This window comes from Aquila chrysaetos, chromosome 3 (assembly GCF_900496995.4).
Source record: "Aquila chrysaetos chrysaetos chromosome 3, bAquChr1.4, whole genome shotgun sequence".
Lineage (NCBI taxonomy): Eukaryota > Metazoa > Chordata > Aves > Accipitriformes > Accipitridae > Aquila > Aquila chrysaetos.
Window position 1 is genome coordinate 67,574,397 of NC_044006.1, and position 23,319 is coordinate 67,597,715.

The following is a 23,319-nucleotide window of genomic DNA, read 5'->3' on the forward strand; positions in this document are numbered from 1 at the left end:
TGGGGAGACATGGATTTGACAGATGGACCACTTGATGGATAAGAAATTGGCTGGGTGGTTGCACTCAAATAGTTGTGGTGAACGGCTCAATCTCCGAGTGGAGACCAGTGGTGAGTGGCGTTCCTCAGGGGTCGGTATTGGGACCAGCACTGTTTCACATCTTTGTCCGCGACATGGACAGTGGGATTGAGTGCACCCTCAGCAAGTTTGCTGATGACACCAAGCTGTGTGGTGCCGTCAACACGCTGGAGGGAAGGTATGCCATCCAGAGGGACCTTGACAGGCTTGAGAGGTGGGCCTGTGTGAACATCATGAAGTTCCACAAGGCCAAGTGCAAGGTCCTGCATATGGACTGGGGCAATCCCAAGCACAAACACAGGCTGGGGGATGAAGCGACTGAGAGCAGCCCTGCAGAGAAGGACTTGGGGGTGTTGGTTGACAAGAAGCTCAACATGACCCGGCAATGTGCGCTTGCAGACCAGAAAGCCAACCCTATCCTGGGCTGCATCAAAAGAAGCGTGACCAGCAGGTCGAGGGAGGTGATTCTGCCCCTCTAATCCGCTCTCATGAGACCCCATGTGGAGTACTGCATTCAGCTCTGGGGTCCCCAACATAAGAAGGACATGGACCTGTTGGAGCGAGTCCAGAGGAAGGCCATGAAGATAATCAGAGGGCTGGAGCACCTCTTCTATGAAGACAGGCTGAGAGAGTTGGGGTTGTTCAGCCTGGAGAAGAGAAGGCTCCAGGGACACCATATAGCAGTCTTCCAGTACCTAAAGGGGGCCTACAAGAAAGCCAGAGAGGGACTTTTTACAAGGGCATGTAGTGGTAGGACAAGGGGTAATGGCTATAAACTGAAAGAGGGTAGATTTAGATTAGATATTAGGAATAAATTCTTTACTGTGAGGGTGGTGAGGCACTGGAAGAGGTTGCCCAGAGAGGTTGCCCCATCCCTGGAAGTGTTCAAGGCCAGGTTGGATGGGGCTTTGAGCAACCTGGTCTAGTGGAAGGTGTCCCTGTCCATGGCAGGGGTGTTGGAACTAAATGATCTTCAAGGTCCCTTCCAACCCAAAGCATTCTTTCTATGATTCTACAAAAAAAAAGAAGCAACATGGCTTTGAGGGATAAAAAATATGTCTTTCTGTTACTATTTTCTGAGGTTTCATGACATTTTAAAGTACATGGATAAGTGTAAATTTGATTTATTTTGGAACATCTGATACCACATCCATCCAGTAAACTATAAGTTCCAGCTGTCCAAGTAAACACTCTATGTCAAATTAATAACTTACCCTAGTTTGGCTGAACATCTTCAGTGTTTTTTTTTTAAATATGTGTGTATATATGGATATATAAATATACAGTTACACATGCATATATATATATTTATATAAAGGAATATCTACAGACTTAGACTGTTTAACTATTGCCAAGATCATTCTATAATGTTTAAGTAACAAATTAATAAAACAATAACAGAGATGTCTGTGGTACAGTTAAAAAAGCAACATGATCTATGATCTATAAATAAACCTATGCAATTTCACAGCATATACTATTGCAAATATTTTTGCATTTGTTTATATGGAATGGGAACTGGAGTGGAAACAATGAGATGAAAATCGTGTTCTGAGTAGTCCCAGAAGGAATACCTCTGCTTGGTCAAATGGCAGCAGATTGCTTCTGGCATCCGTGGGAAGATGTCATTTGTGTCATCACACAATGGCCTAGACTGTTCTTTTATGCTTTCCCATTATTTGTTCTCTTTTCTACATGCTTCAGTACATTCTGGCAGTAGACATTTTTTGGTTTGCTTTTTGGAAGGCAGAGATGTGAACTAACAAATAGACCGACAATTATATTATAGGCTAATACAGACTTACAGAATAATGAGCTGGTACAGGATGAGCTATTTCAGGGAGTTACATTATAAGCACATTTTTAATATTAAAAATTTGCATTAGCAGCTTTAATACTGTTCTGCATTATCATAAAGAAGAGTTTTTCACAGCTCTGTGCAAATTTTTTGTGCCTGGCAGTTTAAAATTGAGCGGTAATGCTTGCAGCCAGATAGCTTTTTGACTTACATGTTACTCTGCAGACATCTACATCCACATGGAAGTAAAGGCTTTTGCTTTACCAGCCCATAGATTTTGCGTGCATTCCCTTGTCTTTGTAGCATGACTGTTATTTTTTTTAAGATTTTAGCAAAGAGCGGGAGGGGGCGTCCAGTTCATTATTAGGTGAGGATCCATCTCTCCCTGCTCTTTCCTTCTGTATCCCACCTTTGTCTTGACAGAATACCTAGAATTAGTTGTAGTTCCCCCAAGGACTTCAGGACACCTGTCTGACATGGCATCTGGGATGGATTGCCTAAATACCCAGCACCCACGCAGCATTCTCCAGTTTAGTTTTATTCCCAGAATGCTTCCTGGTGTTCAGCAAAGACCTGGAAATTGGCATTCACGTCAGCACGGTTTTGGCTCTTTAGACTTGGGAAATCAGATCTAAAATTAAAAACTGAAATCCCAGCCTTTTTTTAAGTGCATCAGAACCAACTCTTTATTCTAGAAGCAGCAGTCAGGGGTTCCACGATCATTGTAGTGACAGAACAAACAGCATGTTTTATTTCTTCTTCTTTCCCTGCATTAATACCACTGAAATGCCTATATCATGAACACTCCCCCAAATTTTTATAACTAATCCTCATCCCTTGGATTATGGGCTATGTTCTTTCAGAATAGTGTCCCTCTCTCCCAATAATTTATGTTTCCCACACATTAGCAAGTAGTATGTTCAATACAACATCTTTTCCTTCCGAGCTGCCATTTTTATTAATCTTGTCTGAAGCTGGAGTATTACAAATTGTTTCGTTGTATGTGTGATATGATGTGAATTGCAAACTATATATCATAGAATGTGCCATCAAAGTAGATGATACAAGATTTTCAACATGTTGAATTCTAATTCAAATAGCGAGTTATTATTTCCCTTATGAAAAGATTTAAAAGTATGTTTTTGATTTCTTTTTCTTTAGATTTTTTAGCTTGATTTTTTTTTCCACTTGATGGGCGCCATGAAAATTATTATTATTCTACTCTGATACAGTCAGGGGAGCATATCAGTTTTAATCTTAAAATAACATTTTTGTCCTCCAAGCACGTTAATATTTATGCTCAATCACATGCTGTGAACATATGAACAAAGTGATCCCACGTAGATCTTTATGGCCTCCTTATCATAGGCGGTGAGTATTTGTAGCAGGGTATGACATGAAAGTGTGTAAAAATCTTATTTCTCAGTCAAAACATTATTTCCTAGCCTGTTAGATTTAATGCTATGTGTGCTTCCAGCAGACATTTCTGTGCTCTTCCAGATGCTGGCTCTGGCAGTGTGGAAGAATGTGCCTGTGTACTGTGGGACATGATACCCACTCCAGGACACTTGTTTTCTTTTAAAGGATGCTTCGTACAGGGTGAACACTGTTTCCAGGAGCTCTTTTTATTAAATCCTGAGAAGTTAGGTTATTAAAGGTTTTAACAGTAGCCAGAGAGATATATCTCTTTAAGGACAGTGAAATTGTCCCAGTCTTGTCTTCCATTTGAAGGCAGAATTGTTTTCCAAAGGAAATACACCTTGATACCTTTCCTAGTGTTCCAGGGCCTGAGATAAAATGAGCATTGTTTCCTCTCAGCTTTAGTCATCATTGGGCTGTAGTGTGCCAGAAACACTGGAGCTCTACGTACTTTTGAACAGCTTTTGACAATGCATCTCTTTCTCCACTGGATTTAAAATATGCATAAAATGTTATATATTTTCTTTTCGGTGACATAGTGTTCCAGTCCATCCAAAGAATACAAGTTCCCTCAGCCCCTGGTACACACCGCTGGACCCCTGTAAGCCCTGTGCCCATCCTTCCCTCTTCATATACTTTGGCAGCTGAGCACTGAGCAGACGTCTTTGCTCAGTTGGCCACAGTGAATCTCAGATCCTTTAAAGTCGATGTTGTCTTCTTATGTTTTCAAGTTTAGGAAGTGGTAGTTTCCTAGAGAGCATATCGCATTTCATGCAGTGTCCCCTGCCAAAAATAACCGTTATCTTACTTTCATTAAGACTTTTGGACATTAAGACTGCTCCTAGTTGGAGATTTCATGTGCAAATTACAGCCAGATACCAAAGCTCTGTCTGAGGAGACAGCTGATTTCTTCATCTTAAAGCTGGTTATGAAGATTGCATCTGCTTTGTGTTTAATTTTTATTAAGGTCTTTGATATTTGTGTTTTAAAAATAGAGGGTTTCCTTGATGCCTTTTCACTTTTGGTTCGGAACTGGTGATGCTTGGCCTTTATGTCTGATGGTTGCTCTATTTGTTCTTCACCAGCAAATTTTTGTTAGGGTAAGGTCCAATAGAGCTCAAATAAGCATCATAACAGAAAACAAGATCAGTTCAGTCTGCAGTGCTTCACCACATAATTCTCATTTTGAAAGCAGTCTGGGATTTGCAAGTGTATAGGAGTAACTTTATCAGGCCAACCTTTGCACAGACTGTCTCTTCCTTCCTTCCTTATTAGATAAGGACATGCACTCTCACTCACGGAGAAAGGATCATAATTGTTTTTCTTCATACAGATATTCTCACAAAGCATTATAGAAATGACATTAACAGCATGCTGAAATGCAATGACACGTGGGAATTTTTTATCCTGACAATGAATTATCACTCTTTGCAGCAGGAAAAAAGACTATTTGCCTCCATGTACTGGTGAAAACCTTTAGGGAACCTTTAATAAAAGTCTTTAGAGAACCTTGAATAAAAGTCTTTAGGGAACCTTGAATGGCTACCTACAGCAGAGAGGATTTCCATCTCGCTTCATCTGAGAGATTGATCTCTATAGGTGTGTGCAGACATAGTCTAAAGCTATGCAGACCTCATTTTTCATACCTCAGCAAGTGCTGTGCTTTCAAGAAATGTAAAATGATAGTTCCAAAGTCAGCAATTGGTCTCAAACCTCATGCTACAATACCTCAGCTCTGTCTTTGCCTTCTACCTGCATTACGTGTTGTTTCAAACTGTGAATTGTGGAGGTTTTGACAATGATCATCGCTGACAAGTCTTTCCCTGTCTGTGGTTGGGAATGCATTGGTTGAGTTGTTTCACCTGGTCTGCGCTGGCTCCCTGAGGTTTTTCCTACCCCCACAAAATTCAGCAAAATAAAGTGTTTGTGGCAAGTGGGGGGTTGCCAAAGTATCAGATTAGCATAACTTACCAAAATAGCAAATAACACTGCTGACAAACACAGCGTGTCCTGAAAATCTAGTCCCTTTATGGGCAGGAGAGTGATTTTATTCAAGGAGGGGCAAGGATTTTTTTTTTTTTTTTTTTTTCAGCAGCAGATGATTTAGTTGGGGGGGAGGGGGTTCTACTTACAAAGCCATTTTCAGCATTGCAGCCATTCATTTTACGTTACTCAAAAGGGATGCCGATAGCTTGTCTCTGAAATCTGAAATAATCAATGCCTTTAAAGTCAGTAGTCTTTTTCCTGGCCCCCATAGAAGCTTTGACTGCTTTACGCAAATGACTGCATTTTCAACTCAAACTTCATTTTCAAACTTATAAGTTTTACCTAAGGTCCTCACTGCTCTGGGCCTGTCATGCTGAGGTATGAGGAACAGCAAAGACTATTGTGTTCACATGCTTGCGGTGTATCTGTGGGATGTATAAGGCTCTCAGCTTGAGATGGTTTCAGATCTTCCACCTCCTGGCTGTCAGTCCAGTAGCTCAACACCACTCGAGCAGTTAGAAACAATTGCTTCTATGGGACAGCAGGTATCACGGGCACCTGCACGGGGCAAGTGATGTTGACCCCTTCTTCATGTCTCTGTTCTCTGCAGTACTTTTTGCTTCTAAGTCAGGATGAAGCCACCAGAAGCAGGCAGGAGGTGGTGATAACTAGTTTGGAGGTGTGAGACTGAGACTAAAAGTGGGAATGAAGGACACAGACTAGCAGACTGCCAGAAAGCTTCGTTGTGTTCGTACTGTAAAATCCTCAACTGGAGCTCCTATGGCCGTTGAGAACAGTGTCTGTCACAGTACCTCTACTTCAGCATCTTGATTTGCTTTTTTCTTGCAAGGCAGGATTTAGTGTGGACACCAAGGGCATGGCATTGGATTTGAAAGTCTGTAAAACACACTGGATATTGTCCATGCATGGTGAAATTCTTCCAGTCTTCTGTGGTAGTGTTGCATCACATAATTGTTTAGCGATGTTGTCCTTCCAAATGAATAAATGAACTGTACAGAAAAGAATGAGGTGAAGATTATAATGCTGTTTGAGATGGGGTTGTCCTGATGTAAAACAGTGTGGTTTTAGAATCTGTGATGTGTGAGTAGATTGTATTAAGTAATCTATACATGATTCTCTCTGCTTTTGTGTGAACTACTACAAATGAATGAATAACATTTATGCAGACATGCTCTAAACCAGTTGATATGGCACTAAGTGGAAGCATAGTGATTCTTTCCAGCGTTATCTGAAAAACCCAAGCTGTTAATACAAGTTTCCTTTTCATATTGTTTTGTTTTGCTATGAGAAGAGCTTGACAGATCATTTCTTAACTGATGCATCCCCCAGGGCCATGATATGCTGATGCTCTAAGTTCCACACTTTCTACTGGTTTACGTATGTTAGATTTCTTAATGGAATTTATTAGTCAGTTTCTGGTTGTAAAGTCCTGTGTTAAATGGGATTTGGTTGGTTGAGAATTGGCATTTCTTGGTACAATGGTGAAACAGTTTGCTAGCAGTCTTTTATAGCATACAGTTACAACGACATTTTATTTTTGATTTAAAATTGAGAGTGATGCAGTTGCTGCATTCAATTATGAAATTTATATGTAATATTGTGTTTTAATTGGTAGTCAGAAATTCATGCATATACATACATCGGTAACCATTTTTTAGATTAAACTTAGCGGGAAATTTTAGGTATTGGTAGTATGAGTCTGATATTTTAAGAAACTGGTGACCTCCCTTTATACATGATAGAGTAGCAGGTCTCAGAGGCTATGTCTTGCCCAAGGAGTGATGTTCTCCATGGAGCACACCAGCTCTCATCTTCCTGCCATTCCTTCTGAGGGACCTCCAAGGAGAGCCATCACTCCTGCACTGTCCAGGCACCCACGTTTCCTTCTGTTGAGCAAACTCCAAGAATGGAGACACCAGGTGTCATCCTAATGTGGAACCAGGTTCCAACTTGGCTAAGCACTTGTCCCATGACAACATAGAAATGGATCGACTAACACAAGAGTCAGTGAGGAGACTAATGCTTGACAAAGCCCTTTTTGTCATGGAAGCCCCCCCTGGTGCAGGCATGGTGGGGTCAACAACGTTCTCCCCAAAATGTTGTTCAGGGATATACCAGTATTATTCTCTGTTGTTCAAAGGGTACTTTCCTTGTCTGTTTTTTTATTGGAAAAGATGATGCACAAGCTTAATTTTAAAAAGCTTTCCTGAAAAAGTACCTTGTCAATTTTTCCTAATTTTATATGCATTCTGGTTATAGTAAGAAAATGCAAATGAAGTAATTCTGGATCGAAGGAGTTACATAGCATACTTTTGAACAGATCAGTTTATTGTCCCATATTGTTTGCTCAGCTATCAAAGTTCTTATAACTCCTGCCATATACATATTTTTAGGTCATGTGGAAAATAAGTAAGCTTTTCTTCTTCCTCTGATCCCATTGCTTCCCTATTTTAGATTGCTTTATTTGACTACATAAAAATTGCATTAAAAATTAGTCAGATACACTTTGGGGCTTTCTTTCCATCATACAGTTTTGCTTTGAATAAATCAATATATTAAGGCAACTGTTCTGTATTTCTGGTTGCTTCCATGGTTAAGTGTGCTTTATGGTTGATTTGAAAGACATTTTAATTTGATCTTTTAAGACTCTATAGGCTATTTTCTGTAGGATCGTTCTGTGAAGAAAGGGTTTATACTTCTGTGTGCACTTACATCTAGGGCTTTGCTCAGTTGAAGAGCCTAGTGGATAGATGTAAAGTTCATGAAAGAGTCATGACAAGACACTATACATAAAGCAGATTTAATGCTGTGGAAGCACAGCATCTCTTAAAGAACAGCTATGGCCTAGACTTGAAAATCATTACATGACTTTTTAGCCTCACTGCTTATATCCCCTTGATGAAAGTAAAATGTAATGTACTTTCTCTAATGGGCACTTGACTATCTGTAGTGCTCCTGAAACGTGTCTGTAACTACTCAATGAAATGGTTATTGATGAATCAGGTTAGATCACCATAAACAGAGATACTGTCACCACTGTATGTGCATCATAACATCTTAAGGGTTGAAAGCTTTCCCCAGGCAGAAGCATGTATAACCTCTATTATTACCTAGAATTGTCACAGAATCATGGAGTGGTTGAGGTTGGTGGAGACCTCTGAAGGTCATCTGGTCCAGCTCCCCTGCTCAAGCAGGACCACCTGGAGCAGGTAGCGCTGGACTATGTCCAGGTGGCTTTCGAGTATCTCCAAGGATGGAGGCTCCACAACCTCTCTGGGCAACCTGTGCCAGCCATTATCACAGTAAAAAAGAAGTGTTTCCTGATGTTCAGAGGGAACCTCCTCTGTTTCAGTTTGTGCCCATTGCCTCTGGTCCTGTCGCTGGGCACCACTGGAAAAGAGCCTGGCTTGGTCTTCTTTACACCATCCCTTCAGATGTTTGTACACCTTGACGAGTTCCCCCCTGAGCCTTCTCTTCTCAAGGCTGAGCAGTCCCAGCTCTCTCAGTCTTTCGTCATATGAGAGATGCTCCAGTCCCTTAATTATCATAGTGACCCTTTGCTGGACTCTCTCCAGTAGCTCAGTGTCTTGTGCTTGGAAGCCAGAACTGGACCCAGCACTTGAGATATGCCTCATCAGTGCTGAGTAGTGGGGAAGGATCACTTCCCTCAAACTGCTGGCAATACTTTGCCTAACACAGCCCAGGATACCATTTGCCTTCTTCGTGCAAGGGCACATTGCTGGCTCACATTCAACTTGGCGTCCACCAGGACTCCCAGGTCCTTTACTACAAAGCTGTTTTTGAGCCAGTCTGCCCCCAGCCTGTGTTGGTGTGTGGGGTGGTTCCTCCCCAGGTGCAGGACTTTGCATTTGCCTTTCTTGAACTTGGTGAGATTCCTGTCAGCCCATTTCTCCAGGGTGCCATCCTCTGGATGGCATGACCCACTGGCCTATCGGCCACTCCTCCCAGCCACTCGTCATTTCTGAAGAGATGTGAGAGCAGGCACCATCTGATGACTTCAGTTCTCTTTATGATTTATGTTGTTACAGACAAGAGGATATGTAGGTTGTGGAATTCCTTTGTCAATGTACAAATGAGCTTTGCTAGTCAGCTAAGTTGCTTAAAGGAAAGAGACTGTTTTCCTTCCAAGATAATGTGCCAAAGGACAATAACATTTTCAGCCAAAGTCACTTCTAATCAATTCTGTGTATTGCTTTTATTTTGTCATCTATTAGGATGCAGGAAGTCAACAAATAGGCTTTTTGCTTGGAAGCTGTGGAGTTACTGTGGCCTTGACTAGCGATGCATGCCATAAAGGACTGCCTAAAAGCCCCACGGGGGAGATACCACAGTTTAAAGGTGAGGTAGTCCTTGCTTATCGTGGATATCACAGGTCATTTATTACAATAACAGTCATTGCACTTTTTTAGTTGTAGTGGGTGAGGATCAGGCCCATGATGAAACACTTGCCACAGGAGCAGCTGTGGCTGCTGGGACATGATTGCCCCATCTGTGTGTCACTGGCTGGTAGAGATAGCTGCTCCCATCTCATGGCTGCCAAGAGTGCACCTGATCTGGTTCTCCGCTGGCTCAGCCGGGCTGCTGAGATCGTTTGTGGCCACAATTGAAATTAAACCAACAGACTTCAGACCATAGTAGATCAGAAGCATTCGTACGATTCAGTCCTACCGCTAAGTGGTAAGGACAGTAACCTCTGACAGGAGAGTGGTAATAAACTGTTTGGGTCAATAACAGCTTAAACCGCCCAGCTATTTCTTCAGGGATTGTCTGAGAAGGCCACAATAGCCATGTTAAGAAAGCAGTTCTGGAAAATCTTCTTTCGCATACTATGCTGAGGTTTGAAAGAAGCAGTGTTTAGGTAGTAGTGACACTCTGGAAGAATTTTGTCTTGTCTTATCCATCAGAAGCTCGACAAAAGCTGACTTTTCTTTGTACCTCAGGCTGGCCAAAGCTGCTGTGGTTTGTCACAGAATCTAAACACCTCTCCAAGCCACCACGTGACTGGTTCCCACACATCAAGGATGCAAACAATGACACAGCTTACATTGAGGTGAGTTAATGAAGATGCATCTTCTCCTCAAATCATTGCATATGGCACTTCTGGATTAGGTAAACATCATTATTCATTTGCTAGTCACAGAAGCAAAGAACATCCTGGTTTAGCCTGCTAATAAGTAATATTTTTTAATAAATTATACTGGATATTGATTTCAGAAAAGTTAATGAAATGTTAAATTGCATTTTGGGAGTTTCTAATGTTAATGTTTTTACATCATCTGTGTGGCTGCCACAATATTATATTAAACTTTCCTTGACCAATCTTGGTCTCATTCACAGTGTGGGCTTGCCCACTAGCCTTGAGATGGATAGATGGCAAGTTTCACAGTGAAGCTTCAGTTCTCATATCACAGCCTTCAGACCCTTTGAAAGAGAAGGAACTTCTTGTTCAAACGCTTGCCTGTCACTTACTGCTTTGTGAGTCACACTCCCCTCAAAAGACCAGCATCAGGAAGGGAAAATGAGCCATGCCGTTAAGTTTAATTTTTCTCTTTTATTTTTTTCCTTTCTTTTTTCCCACTTCTGCATACACTCAAATGCCTTGAATTCAGTGATGTTAGTACTGAATTTAAATGATTATTTAAAGGGAATAAGTTCCAGTGAATGGAGCAAAGGTATTTCTTATCTTCACACAGTCAGAACATTTGGCTAGAGAAGCAAAGATGCCTCCATTTTCAGTCTTGCTGATTATCTTCATCATGGAGAAAGATAAATGTTTAATCTACTTTAATTGCCGCTGACAGTTTTCAGACTGTTGCATGAAGTTGCAAAAATTATTGAAATCATCAGCACTGATCTCCCACCTCCTTTTTATACTGCTTTCTCAAGACTCTTTCCTATTCTTTTGATCAAAGAGCTTGTGTCTTTCAGACTCTATACGTGTGGATTATTATAACAGCACCCAGCAAGGACTCTGCGGTCAGTTCTTGTCCCATGCCTTATAAGACACAGAATAGAGAAGCTCAGGTTTATTGGTTGGCCTATAAAATCTAATGTGAACACTGAACAGACTGAACTATGTTATTCTCTGCTAAATCTAGCCAGTCCTTTAGTCATTAACAAGATCAGGATTGTTAGAATTATTTTTCCATAATGCCTGTATTCAAACAGCAGATGGATTTCTGATATCAAGCCTGGGAAGCTTCAGTCAAAAAGAGAAAGCCTATCTGAAAAAAGTGTCTTTTAACAAAAAAAAGCCTCCCAAACTCCTCAATACTGCTGCCTTCTTAAAATAGTCATTAGATGTGTCCATCATTCACCTACATAGGAAATACTTTAAATGTAGCTATTAAATAATGGAAATAGGGCAACTATTGCACATTGACTTGCCCTGCTTATTTCTTTTTAGTACAAAACATGTAAAGATGGAAGCGTGCTTGGGGTGACTGTGACAAGGATTGCACTGCTGACGCACTGCCAAGCTCTGACCCAGGCATGTGGATACACAGAAGGTATGGAGTACACTTCCCTTGCTTCATCCTTAAAATCAAGTGTGAATTGTAATTCGTTTCCCATCAGGTTCCTGTCTTATGTTTTACATAGATCTGTGTCAAAGGCTTCTGGATTTAAAAACCTGATTTTTTTTCATTAATTTTAGAAAATAGGCATATGTTTAAAATATCTTTGTGAGGGGTCCTAGCCAATACAAATCCTGCAGTGGGGACTTACTATGAAAGTGAAGCTTTGACGTCATCAGTCATGTTATACCGAAGCTTCCTTCCTTTGAGTGGGTTTGTCTTGGGTCAATGCCATGTTCTAAAAAATAAACTCTGTTTTGTTTTTGTTGGACAGCTGAAACAATTGTGAATGTATTAGATTTCAAGAAGGATGTTGGTTTATGGCATGGGATTCTTACAGTAAGTATGTTTTTTTATTTTGTGTGAGTATTTGAAAATAAACTAACCTAATATGCTTACTACTATCACAAACTGGGTTGTCCTACAGTTTCTTCTAATAAAAATTTTTCTGCTTTGAAAGCAAAAAATATGTGACTTAAACCCATGATCTTCTGCTAATGCACTACTTACCCATACTGAGCACGGTAAAGATGCCAGTGTATTTTTATGCATCATGTCAAGTACTCTGGCCCCATTCTTACCATCTTACTCTGATCTTACTGATGCATGATTTTGAGATCAGACTTTATAGCAGAAACAAATTAAATTAGTACTTGCCTCTGTAAGGATATGATCCAATGGCATAGCTATATTGCCACTGACTAGCTTTTCTATTGAAACTCCCACCAGCAAATGGTTTTGCTAATGTTAAAGCATTTCTGGTACTTTAAATTGCATAAACTGTCTACTTGCTGTTTGAATGTCTTCCTCAATTGACATGGGAGGCAATTGACATATTTTTAAGGATTGCTTCTAAAGGTGCTGCTGCAGTCAATGATTGACAAAATACTTAGTATTCAATATCATTTAAAGAACAGATACCATTTTCAGGGGTCACTGTTTGGGGGTCCCAGGATGTAGAGGCCCTACATGCTATGATTCCCTGGGATCCGATATACTTTTCCCATGCAGTGTTACACTGTTCTTAATATCAAAGGGCAGTAAAAGCAGAAACCATCTATTAGGCTTAATCCCCCTAAGTATCTTGTGTTAAAAACCCATCTTTATCACTGAAGTTGAAAGCAAGCATGTAATAGGTCTTTAATGTGCCTTCCTTTGTTATTAATCTTGGTATGAACTTCATTTTTTTCATGGCTTGCCTGTAAATGCTTTTCCTGTACCTACACTTGTGCCAGACTGAAAGGAGAACTATCTTTTGCAGTTCTACAAATGTTTAGGTGTCTAATCCACTGGCACACTTAACCTTTCTTAAGCCCAGGTTTTCCAAACAAGTACTGTATTTAAACTGAGCTGCTATGAGTGGAGACGTGTTGCCCTCAGAAGATGTTTCTAAATGGCAACAGAAGTAAAGCAGCAGCTTATTTACAGGCTGTTTGTTTAGTAGTAACACCGAGAAATCACTAAAGAAATTGACTGCCTCAGACTGGGAGATCGGTTTTGGATCTGTCACTGGTTTTACTCAGCTGCTTTTTCTAAACTTCCTGCAACTTTTCATGACCTTGTTGAAAATACTGGAATTAGCCCACCTGGAGAAGGACTAAAAACTCCTTCATTTATTTTCTGTTAAATTGAATTGATATCTGCTTAATCTGTGATTCCAATTTCTCTGTCTACTGTCTTTTAAATAATTTGTGCCCCACTACCATTAGTAGTTTTTCAGTCTTCACAGAGATGGATTTCTTTAGACACATATGTTGCTGTTATTTGTCTTTTTGAGTAAAGAGTCTTGATGTATAGTGAAGTTTAGTAGGCTTAGGAATAATGTTAACCTACATAGCAAACATGCAGACATTGTTTATCCAATTTTTTTTTATTTTTTCTATTTAAAGTGAACCGCTTAGAGTATAAATAGGAAGAAAATCTGTTTCTTATTTTTCATTACTGCTTCAAAGTTATGATCTGATTAGTCTAAATCCTTAATCCTAAATTAAAGCATTAGAAAATGAGGATCTGTTTCATCTTAATGTAGATAGCTAGATACGAAATGATAAATGCCAGCATTGACAATAAAACCAGCATAGAGTGATTTGCATAGATGCCCCTGCCCATAACACAATATAAATAATTACCACGATTGTTGTATAAAACCCATTTATCTTATTTGATTTCAGAGTGTCATGAACATGATGCATGTTATAAGTATTCCATACTCCTTAATGAAAGTGAATCCACTGTCATGGATACAAAAAGTCTGTCAATACAAAGGTAAGGAACAAGAATATACAAAAGTGTACTTGACCATCAAAATCAAAAGTACAAATTGATAATACAGCTGTGTAGTTTTTATACGGTGTATTAGTAATCTTCCCATTCTTATTGCAGCAAAAGTTGCCTGTGTAAAATCCAGAGACATGCACTGGGCATTGGTGGCACATCGAGATCAGAGAGACATCAACCTTTCCTCACTGCGTATGCTAATAGTGGCTGATGGTGCAAACCCATGTAAGCTGTGCTTCTGCAATCCAATAGAGCATAGGGAGTGCTTTCTGTCTTGCATTTAAAGTTTCAATTGTCAGTCATCTTAGCTAAAATATTTACAAAGTATAGGGTTTGTCTACTGCAAACTGTATGATATTTATGGAAACAGTAATTAATTTTGGATTGTTTAAAAATATATTTTTCTTTAGCTAATCCCGAAGCAAACTTGATATTCCACGTAATGTAAGTTGCAGTAAATCCAGTTTTGTTTAACATGAAAGACTGAAGTAAATAACCTTAAGCTATAGAAACAGAACATTTCTTCTGAATGATGGCGCTCAGATGCAGAAGTAACTGAGAATTTTAGGGGAATACTTATACTACTCTAGAGAGCAACATCTGGATCACTTCATGACAATTAATAGCATGAACTGTTTATATTATTTAAGATACCAACATAGAGATGTTCTGCTTGTTTGTAGTAGTTTGCTTTGAGTTCTGAATTAAATCTTTAATTTGTCTCATCCTAAAAAAGAAAATGATAATGAAATTCATACTGTAAATCCAGCAGTAATGGCTTTTCTATGTAAGCATAGTGAAAGGACTTTATGCTCAAAAATCAGTCTTTATTCTCTGTGCATACACAACTGCATATCCATATACATAGATGTAGCAGCTATGACTTCTCTTTCCTGGTGGACATGGTTCCTTTTTAAATTTTTTCTCCTGAAAAGCTTATATATTCAATAGTAAGTTTGCAGTTTGAATAGCATCACTTCACAAATCAGATTATTTTTCTCCTCTGAATTTTTTTTTTTTTTTTAACCCCAGGGTCTATTTCTTCCTGTGATGCATTTCTCAATGTCTTCCAAAGTAAAGGTCTAAGACAGGAGGTCATTTGTCCCTGCGCTAGTTCACCGGAAGCTCTCACTGTGGCTATTCGAAGGTACTGTGTTACACCAGTGGAAATAGACCCACTGTAGAATATATGTGGTAATTTGAAAAGCAGTGAAAAATTTATTCCAGTATGAATCTGCATACTTCACTTCTGAATGACATTTTTAGTTTTCATTTTGTTTATGTCCAGAGAAGACATACAAGAAAAATTTCTAGAGTAATAATTTAACTTCAGAGTCCTTTATAATATAGTTCCCATATCTGTAATTTTACCTATTTTAAAATGAAATACACTGAAATGCAAAAGCTAATTCTGTAAAAAGAAGTGGAAAAATGCCACCATAAGCATAAAATTAATTAAAATGTGGGAATTTAAGTGGAATTGCTATCGAGGAAAGTCATTTTTTAAAGTAGTCTGTTTAAAGAGAATTATGACATTCTGCAGGGTTTTTTTGGCTGACTGGTGCTTTTTAACCATTCATAGACTCTCAGTAATCATCTGGAAATACCCTTTGAGTCTGGGGGATTTGTGCCTAGAAACAAAATTGATATATTTTAATAAAACTATTAAACCTTAAGTATGTGAATGTCAGTATGCAGCAGTCACCTGTCATGAGTATTGTAGCACACAGTAAATGGCATAACTGTTGTCTGTTTTGGCAGAGTTTTCCAAAAGTTATACCTTGAACAGTAGGCACTTTGTTTTTGAGTTCAGATTTCTGCAGCCATTTATAATTGTTTCACATGTTAAAACATGCAGTATAAAACTGTAAAGCACTGTAATAGCATTAAGTAAAATACTTCCTGCCACAAAGTTTAAAATAAACTGTCCAAGTGAAATTTAACTAGATTTTCAAATAACTTTCCAACGAAACATCACAGGAAGAAAGACATGAAGCCAAGAGTGTGGTTGACTCTCAGCCACCTCATTATTAACTTAAAACATCTGAAAGCTATCCATTAGGGACTTATCCTGTCCAGGTTAGTTTTCTTTCTGTGAACTACAGGATCTCAGAGAGCCCTTCCTTCAGCTCCACCAGCCTGTTCTCAGCTTTATACCAAGGCATACGTTGTTTTTCCCTTGCACTGAGTTTCCCTGCCATAGGCTGTGCAGACCTTCACTCCCTAGGAATGAGCTCTTGCTTGTAAGTGCAGAGAGGAGGTGGAAGGGCAGCAGACGTCGCTTGTGCTGAGCACTGATTAACAGGAGAGGGGTTTCATTTCCTGTGCTAGCCCCGGAAAATCTGCCCCAGATCTCAGGTTATGAAGTGGGAGAACTCACTGCATCTCAACATACGGTGGCTGGCGTGCCCTTTCTAGACTTAAACTGTGCTTATAGCCACCTGAAGCACTAGAGATTCATTTTCAAATTAACTAGCATTGAGAGCTTACATAAAAAAATTTATTAGCATATAAAATAGTGGATAATTTAAAAAAAAAGGCATTTTTATCTTCAATGCCTCGCTGTGTAATTACAGAGCAGTTCTTACTACAGTGAATGTTATTGAACACGTATCTCCTTTTTTTGAAGTCTGTTTAATGGTAGGATAATACCAGCTGAACTTGGGAGCTTTAGTATTTTTCATTTTATTCAAGCCATCTCCACTGACAGTAAAGTCATTATCATACAAGTTCCAAAGAGTTACAGCTGAAGTATGCATTAAAATGACTCCCTGCAGAGCACAGATCCAGAGAGCTACCTGTTAATGCTCTGACTCTTTCAAAATCTATGGTGTATTTTTACTGATCTTCCTACAAGGAAGAGTAACAAAACCAGTTCTCAGTTGAAATACCCTTATAGTTTAGGAAAAGACAGTCAGTAATAGACCAATAGGTACTTTAGCCTTAGAGCTGAATCACGAAGCCTAATATTTAAAGGAACGTGTCATGCAAATAATTCTTTATGGTATTCCCCTTTGGTTTATTGCATATTAGTCTGAACCCACTTGCTTAAGGGAGTGCAGAAGTTTAAGTATAGGTCTGTTCCCATTTAAACGACTGGCAAAAAATAGCGGTAAAATAGATTGTGTCTGTAAATGGTAGTGGTAACTGTTCTCAAAATGCTCTACAGCTACTCTGTACAAACCAGTCAGCTTTGAAGTAGATGCACGCTGTCCCTCTTTCATGGTTAAGGAAACTAAAGGGGTAGGTTTGTCTGGTGGTTTAAGCTAGATTTACTTAGTATATGAAGTAGGTGGAATTATACCTTTGTTTAGTTGCTCCTACCTTAATCAAAGGATTTATTTTTGTCTAGCAAGCAGTCTTACAGAATTCCAAATCCAGTATTAGAAATATTGAATGTGTAAAGAAAATTTAAAATGTTAACTTTAAAATTAATTATAAGTACATTGGAATGGGGTTATTTATTCGAGACAGCCAGCATGGCTTCACCAAGGGCAAGTCCTGCCTAACCCACCTAGTGGCCTTCTGTGATGGGTTGACTACATCAGTGGACAAGGGAAGAGCTACAGATGTCTTCTCTCTGGACTTCTGTAAGGCCTTTGACATGGTCCCCCACAACATCCTTCTCTCTAAATTGGAGAGATGGATATGATGGGTGGACTGTGCGGTGGATGAGGAATTGGTTGGATGGTTGCATCCAGAGTGTAGTGGTCAACTGCTCAATATCCAGATGGAGACTGGTAACAAGTGGTGTGCCTCAGGGGTCCATACTGGGACCAGTACTGTTTAATACCTTCATCAGCAACATAGACAGTGAGATTGACTGCACCCTCGGCAAGTTTGCAAATGACACCAAGCTGAGTGGTGCGGCTGACGCACCTGAGGGATGGGATGCCATCCAGAGGGAACTGGACAAGGTTGAGAATTGGGCCCATGTGAATCTCCTGAGGTTCAACAAGGTCAAGTGCAAGGTCCTGCACCTGGGTCATGGAACCCCTGATATCAGTACAGGCTGGGGGATGAAGGGACTGAGAGCAGCCCTGCGGAGAAGGACTTGGGGGTACTGGTGGATTAAAAGCTGGGCAAGAGCTGGCAATGTGCACTCGCAGTCCAGAAGACTACCCAGAACCGTATCCTGGGCTGCACCAAAAGCAGCATGGCCAGCAGGTCGAGGGAGGTGATTCTGCCTCTCTGCTCTGCTCTGCTCTGGTGAGACCCCACCTGCAGTACTGCGTCCAGCTCTGGGGTCCGCAGTACAGGAAAGACATGGACCTGTTGGAGCAGGTCCTGAGGAGGGCCACAAAAATGATCAGAGGGCTGGAACATCTCTCCTGTGAGGAAAGGCTGAGAGAGTTGGGGTTGTTCATCCTGCAGAAGAGAAGGCTCCAGGGAGACCTTATCACAGCCTTTCAGTACTTAAAGGGGGCTTATATGACAGATGGGGACAAACTTTTTAGCAGGGCCTGTTGCGATAGGACAAGGGGTAATGGTTTTAAACTGAAAGAGGGTAGATTTAGACTAGATGTAAGGAAGGAATTTTTTACAATGAGGGTGGTGAAACACTGGAACAGGTTGGCCAGAGAGGTGGTAGGTGCCCCATCCCTGGAAACATTCAAGGTCAGGTTGGACGGGGCTCTGAGCAACCTGATCTAGTTGAAGATGTCCCTGCTTATTGCAGGGGAGGTTGGACTAGATGACCTTTAAAGGTCCCTTCCAACCCAAACTATTCTATGATTCTATGATTTATATCTCGTCTTCTTTCCAAGTGATTTTTCTCTTTCTGTTTGGCAGAGGTATTTGTTTTAGGGATGTTCCTGTGTGGATGTCATGGACAAGACAAAATAAGATACCATGTATTACAGGATTGTTGCTGACAAGAAGCTTTTTAAGGTGCTGTCAGGTGCTTGGCTCCCCATCTCACTCCTCCGTCCTGGACCTCTGACTTTCCTTTTAGTGTCAGATAACTAGTTGCCTGCAAGAGGAGCACGGTTAACTGGTGTCTCATTCAGGGATCAGCCTCAGACTACCAGGATACCAGAAGTTACTCTGAAATAGCAGCTCTGAAGTGCCTGTCGTGTGGACCCCAGTCCTCAGCACGGACTCTTTCCTTCCTGCACACCTGCTTCCATTGCACAGCACTTCTGGCTAACGCGGGCAAAGCTGCTATCTCAACGCAGGCCACAGCAAGTGTAACTCTATTGACAAGTCCCCCAACATGATCTTAGCAGGCCTCTTGTCTCCATCTTCTTTCACTTCTTGGCACCCCTGTCCTGTACACAGCCAGTGTCTTTCAAAGCTGCACCCCCTCTTCTTTTTAGCAGTCTTTGCATGTGATAAGTAGTGCAAGAAAATGTATGTGATGAAAGTCTAGATGGCCTCTACTCCTAGAAGGTTGTGAGAAGCTGCGTGTGCCTGCAGGAGACCTTTCTTCTCATGAGCAGTAAAATGTATGTTTTGGGAAGCAAGGGTGACAGGAAGTTGATCAATAATGTCGCTGAAAGTTCCTTTTACATAATGGGAATGTTATTTATCACAGTTTCTTGTTTACTAGCACCATTTGTTATGCTCTAATGCGTTTTCAAGTGTGCCCACATCCTTCTTTGTTGACAATGTCACTTGAGAAATAGGCCTCGTAAAACCTATTAATTGAAATTTATAGTGCCAATCACTGCAAGGCTTACGTGAGCATGATTGGCTAAGGCCCATCTAGTATTTCAAGCACAGTAGAGGAGAAATGTCATATAAAAGGACATTAGCTGTTAAAAAATAGTTGTGTTATGATGGACTACTTAGGAAAAATACAGAATCTTGAACTAAATATTGGCTGGTTTATCCATCTTGAAAATAGCTGGAGTCTGGCTGCTCTACATGGATGCATTATCAGCATCACATTAGCTTCCGGTTTTGCGTTTTAAAATGCAGGACAGTATAAGAATCTTTGCAGAACGAAAAGCCCTGACATATTCTTTTGACTTAATAACTTGCATACGTCAACATTCGTTTGCTCAAGCCATACTCTACATACATATAATTGTATCCACTGATACAGCAGGCGGGTTTATATTGAAACAAGTTGACAGACAGCTTGTGCCGGTGCTGTGGAATTGTACAGCGTGTCAGCAGTGAATCTGAGCAAACTAAGGCATTACAAAGAGGCTGCATCCACAACATTTTGACCATGACTGATGAAGGTGTAATTTGTTTTAATTTTCATGGGGTAAATTAGAATAGGAAGAATTCAGTTATATACACTAAAATAAAGATGGTAAAGTCCTTGCAGCTTCCACAGATACTTGGCAGTGAATCTATTATAACCTAATTTCTTCTGTTCAGTAATTTTAAATGCTTAAGTATTGGGAGTGGGAAGTCATGTCTGTGATTTAAACACAGCATACTTGTATTCTAATCTTGGCTTTGATACTAGTGTGCTAGAGTTAGGCTTTTAGTCTGGCAGGTGAGTTGGGTTTCCTAGGTTGCCCCAAAGTAGGTAACATACAGAGAATTTATCAAGTTATTTACTGATCAGTTCCAAATATTTAGAGTGCAGTTTCCCTCCACATCGTCTGCACTGCCTTTCAGTATTTTTAAAACAAGGCAAAAGGCCTTTACTTGGGTAATCAAACAATCTTTATAAATCTATCTAAAAATTAAATACAAGCTCTTTTGGGTAAATGTTAGGTGTTACTTTCATCTCTGCAGCCCCAAATATGTGGGTGGCTACTGAGTAGGAGAGTTGACAGACATAATTACTCAGAAAAGACTGAAATACAGGATTCTGTCAGGTGTAGTAGGGGAAAAAAGAAGGTGAAATTTTAAACTCTGAAATAGAGGTGTATTTGCAATAGTAGTCCATTAAGAATAAATAAATGCTTACGTCTGCCCGATGGTGTACTGATGTTATAACCCATGGTTGCAGGCCAACAGATGACAGCAATCAGCCACCAGGCAGAGGAGTTCTGTCCATGCATGGTCTCACTTATGGAGTGATTCGAGTGGACTCTGAAGAAAAGCTTTCTGTTCTGACTGTTCAGGATGTTGGCTTAGTGATGCCAGGAGGTAAGGAACTTTCTTTGAAACTTACTATGATTCATCAATTTAATTAGCTGTACAAAGTCATAGGTGAGCATACTTTGCTGTTAGACAACAAGCTTTGGGATTAGAACATATGTACTTGAAAACATTTTAGTCCAAAAGCATTACCTTGTAAAACTTCATGGTTTGGAAATCCCAAGATTTCTTCTCTCTGTTTACCTCAGTGGCTGTCTTTACTCGCGTTAGGATGTGCTTTAAACAACCTGTCACCACATAAGAACATCCGTTCCTTAACTGTGAGATACTGGTGCAGAAAATAAGAAAGTTGGATTCCGATCTCTGCAGGCTATAAATATCCATAAGCCTGTCCCGGATGTGACTTGGTAGTGAAAGTTTTCATAACCTATGCTAAGGATCAACAAAATTGCTATCTGAAGGCTTGCAGAATGTTTTTCCAAAGATCTTGTGCTATCACCCAGTTATTAGAAAAAGCAGGTATGACTGAATAGTTCATGCTGATAAATTCAGACTGAACCACTGCTTCTAAAGATGAAGATAAGATTTTTCCTAAGAGAGCTAGATTTTAAATGAGATGTTATAGAGACTAGAAAAGGATAATACTGTAGTTTTTCATGAGAGAATGTCTGTTATGCACCAAAGGAATAAAACGTAATGATGCATCTTCTAAAATTTCAGTTGAACAACTTAAAGGAAGATAAGATTGGTTGTTGTCTAACAGTTATCATATAAGATAATATAGATGTGCCATCTTGCACTTCATACTACATCATGATTGTTTTAATAAAAGTCGATGCTCCTGTTTATCCTCAGAGTGAGAGAAAGGTCATTCAAGATTCTTTACACTTGTACTTAAAAGATGTGCTGATTCATTTCTGGTCTGCCTTGTTCACCATATCCTCTCTCCAACTGCAAAATCTACACGTGCTGGACTCCAACTCCAGGGATTATAGCTAAAGCAGCATACCTGATTCTTATTCACATGGCTGACATAAAATAGTGCTTCTTCCTCACACCAGTGCTTTCTAATCCCTCCTGTTTAGCTCCTGCTGTCTCTGCAGTCCTTTAAGACCAGTGAAAGGGTGTCTGAGCTCTGATAAATTCTTAGTAAAACAAGCGTACTAGTCTGCTAGAATATCTTGATCTTTCATACGGTGTTACTTACTACTTTGTGAGAAGTGGATTTCCTGGTTGCCTGCCTCCCTGGCAGTATAATTATTACCAAGAACTCCGTTAGGGTATTTCATTTTGCACTGACAAATGTGGCAAATCTGGTCTTCAGTATGCAAAACTGGGAACACAATCACATTTCACAGCAATATTACAGATCAACTGAAATTTTAGAAAGCAAGGCAAATTAGTTTTTGTTATCAGTGTGAAGACTGAGTTTACATAAAGATCTTCACATTCTTTGTATAAATATTATTTATAATACAAATAACATTTGATAATGTTGAACACCTTAATGTTTGAGAAACCAGTTGTTAGCCATTAGTCTACATAAAATTTGTTTATGTCTACTCCACCATGATGTCTTTCCCACAGCATTTATGTTATTCTGTAGTTCATTTTATAATATTTTTTAAAGTCCTTTGCTCTCCCTTTAGCTATAATGTGTTCAGTGAAGCCAGATGGAATTCCTCAGCTCTGTAAAACAGATGAAATAGGAGAACTTTGTGTATGTGCTATTGCAACGGGTACATCATATTATGGACTCTCGGGCATGACCAAAAATACTTTTGAGGTAAGCTGACCAAAAAATTCTATATAAAATCCTTCCTTTTTAACTTTTTCTATTTTGAGATAATATTTGACATAAAATATTGATATTAGTAATATCAGAATGGCAGTAATAATCAATGCTTGTGGCTTGGGACCTATACTCTAGCCAGATAATCTGCACTGAAGCCCAATTCATCAAGTGCTATAGTAGATCTTTATGTGGGTTTAGTTTTGGCTCTGAAAAGCTTGTACTATAATTTTGAAAGAAGATACCAGGGGCTGAAACAATCAGAAGGAAAGCAGGAAGAAAGACAAAGTTCGAAAATGTAATACTGTACAAGTCCATGAGCTAGCTACGTGCAGAATTTGATT

General features: G+C 39.8%; 1 protein-coding gene across 6 annotated transcripts in view; it reads left to right on the top strand.

Annotated features, from left to right (window-relative positions):
• Positions 1–23,319, top strand: part of DIP2C (disco interacting protein 2 homolog C) — a 337,185-nt gene that overhangs the window by 239,046 nt on the left and 74,820 nt on the right. For all 6 annotated transcript variants that reach the window (XM_030009286.2, XM_030009287.2, XM_030009289.2 and 3 more), the window contains 9 exons: positions 9,538–9,661; positions 10,264–10,373; positions 11,730–11,832; positions 12,173–12,237; positions 14,070–14,163; positions 14,281–14,400; positions 15,208–15,322; positions 21,092–21,231; positions 22,833–22,969. In XM_030009286.2, the coding sequence (XP_029865146.1) occupies positions 9,538–9,661; positions 10,264–10,373; positions 11,730–11,832; positions 12,173–12,237; positions 14,070–14,163; positions 14,281–14,400; positions 15,208–15,322; positions 21,092–21,231; positions 22,833–22,969 (1,008 nt within the window). The remainder of the gene's footprint in view (positions 1–9,537; positions 9,662–10,263; positions 10,374–11,729; positions 11,833–12,172; positions 12,238–14,069; positions 14,164–14,280; positions 14,401–15,207; positions 15,323–21,091; positions 21,232–22,832; positions 22,970–23,319) is intronic.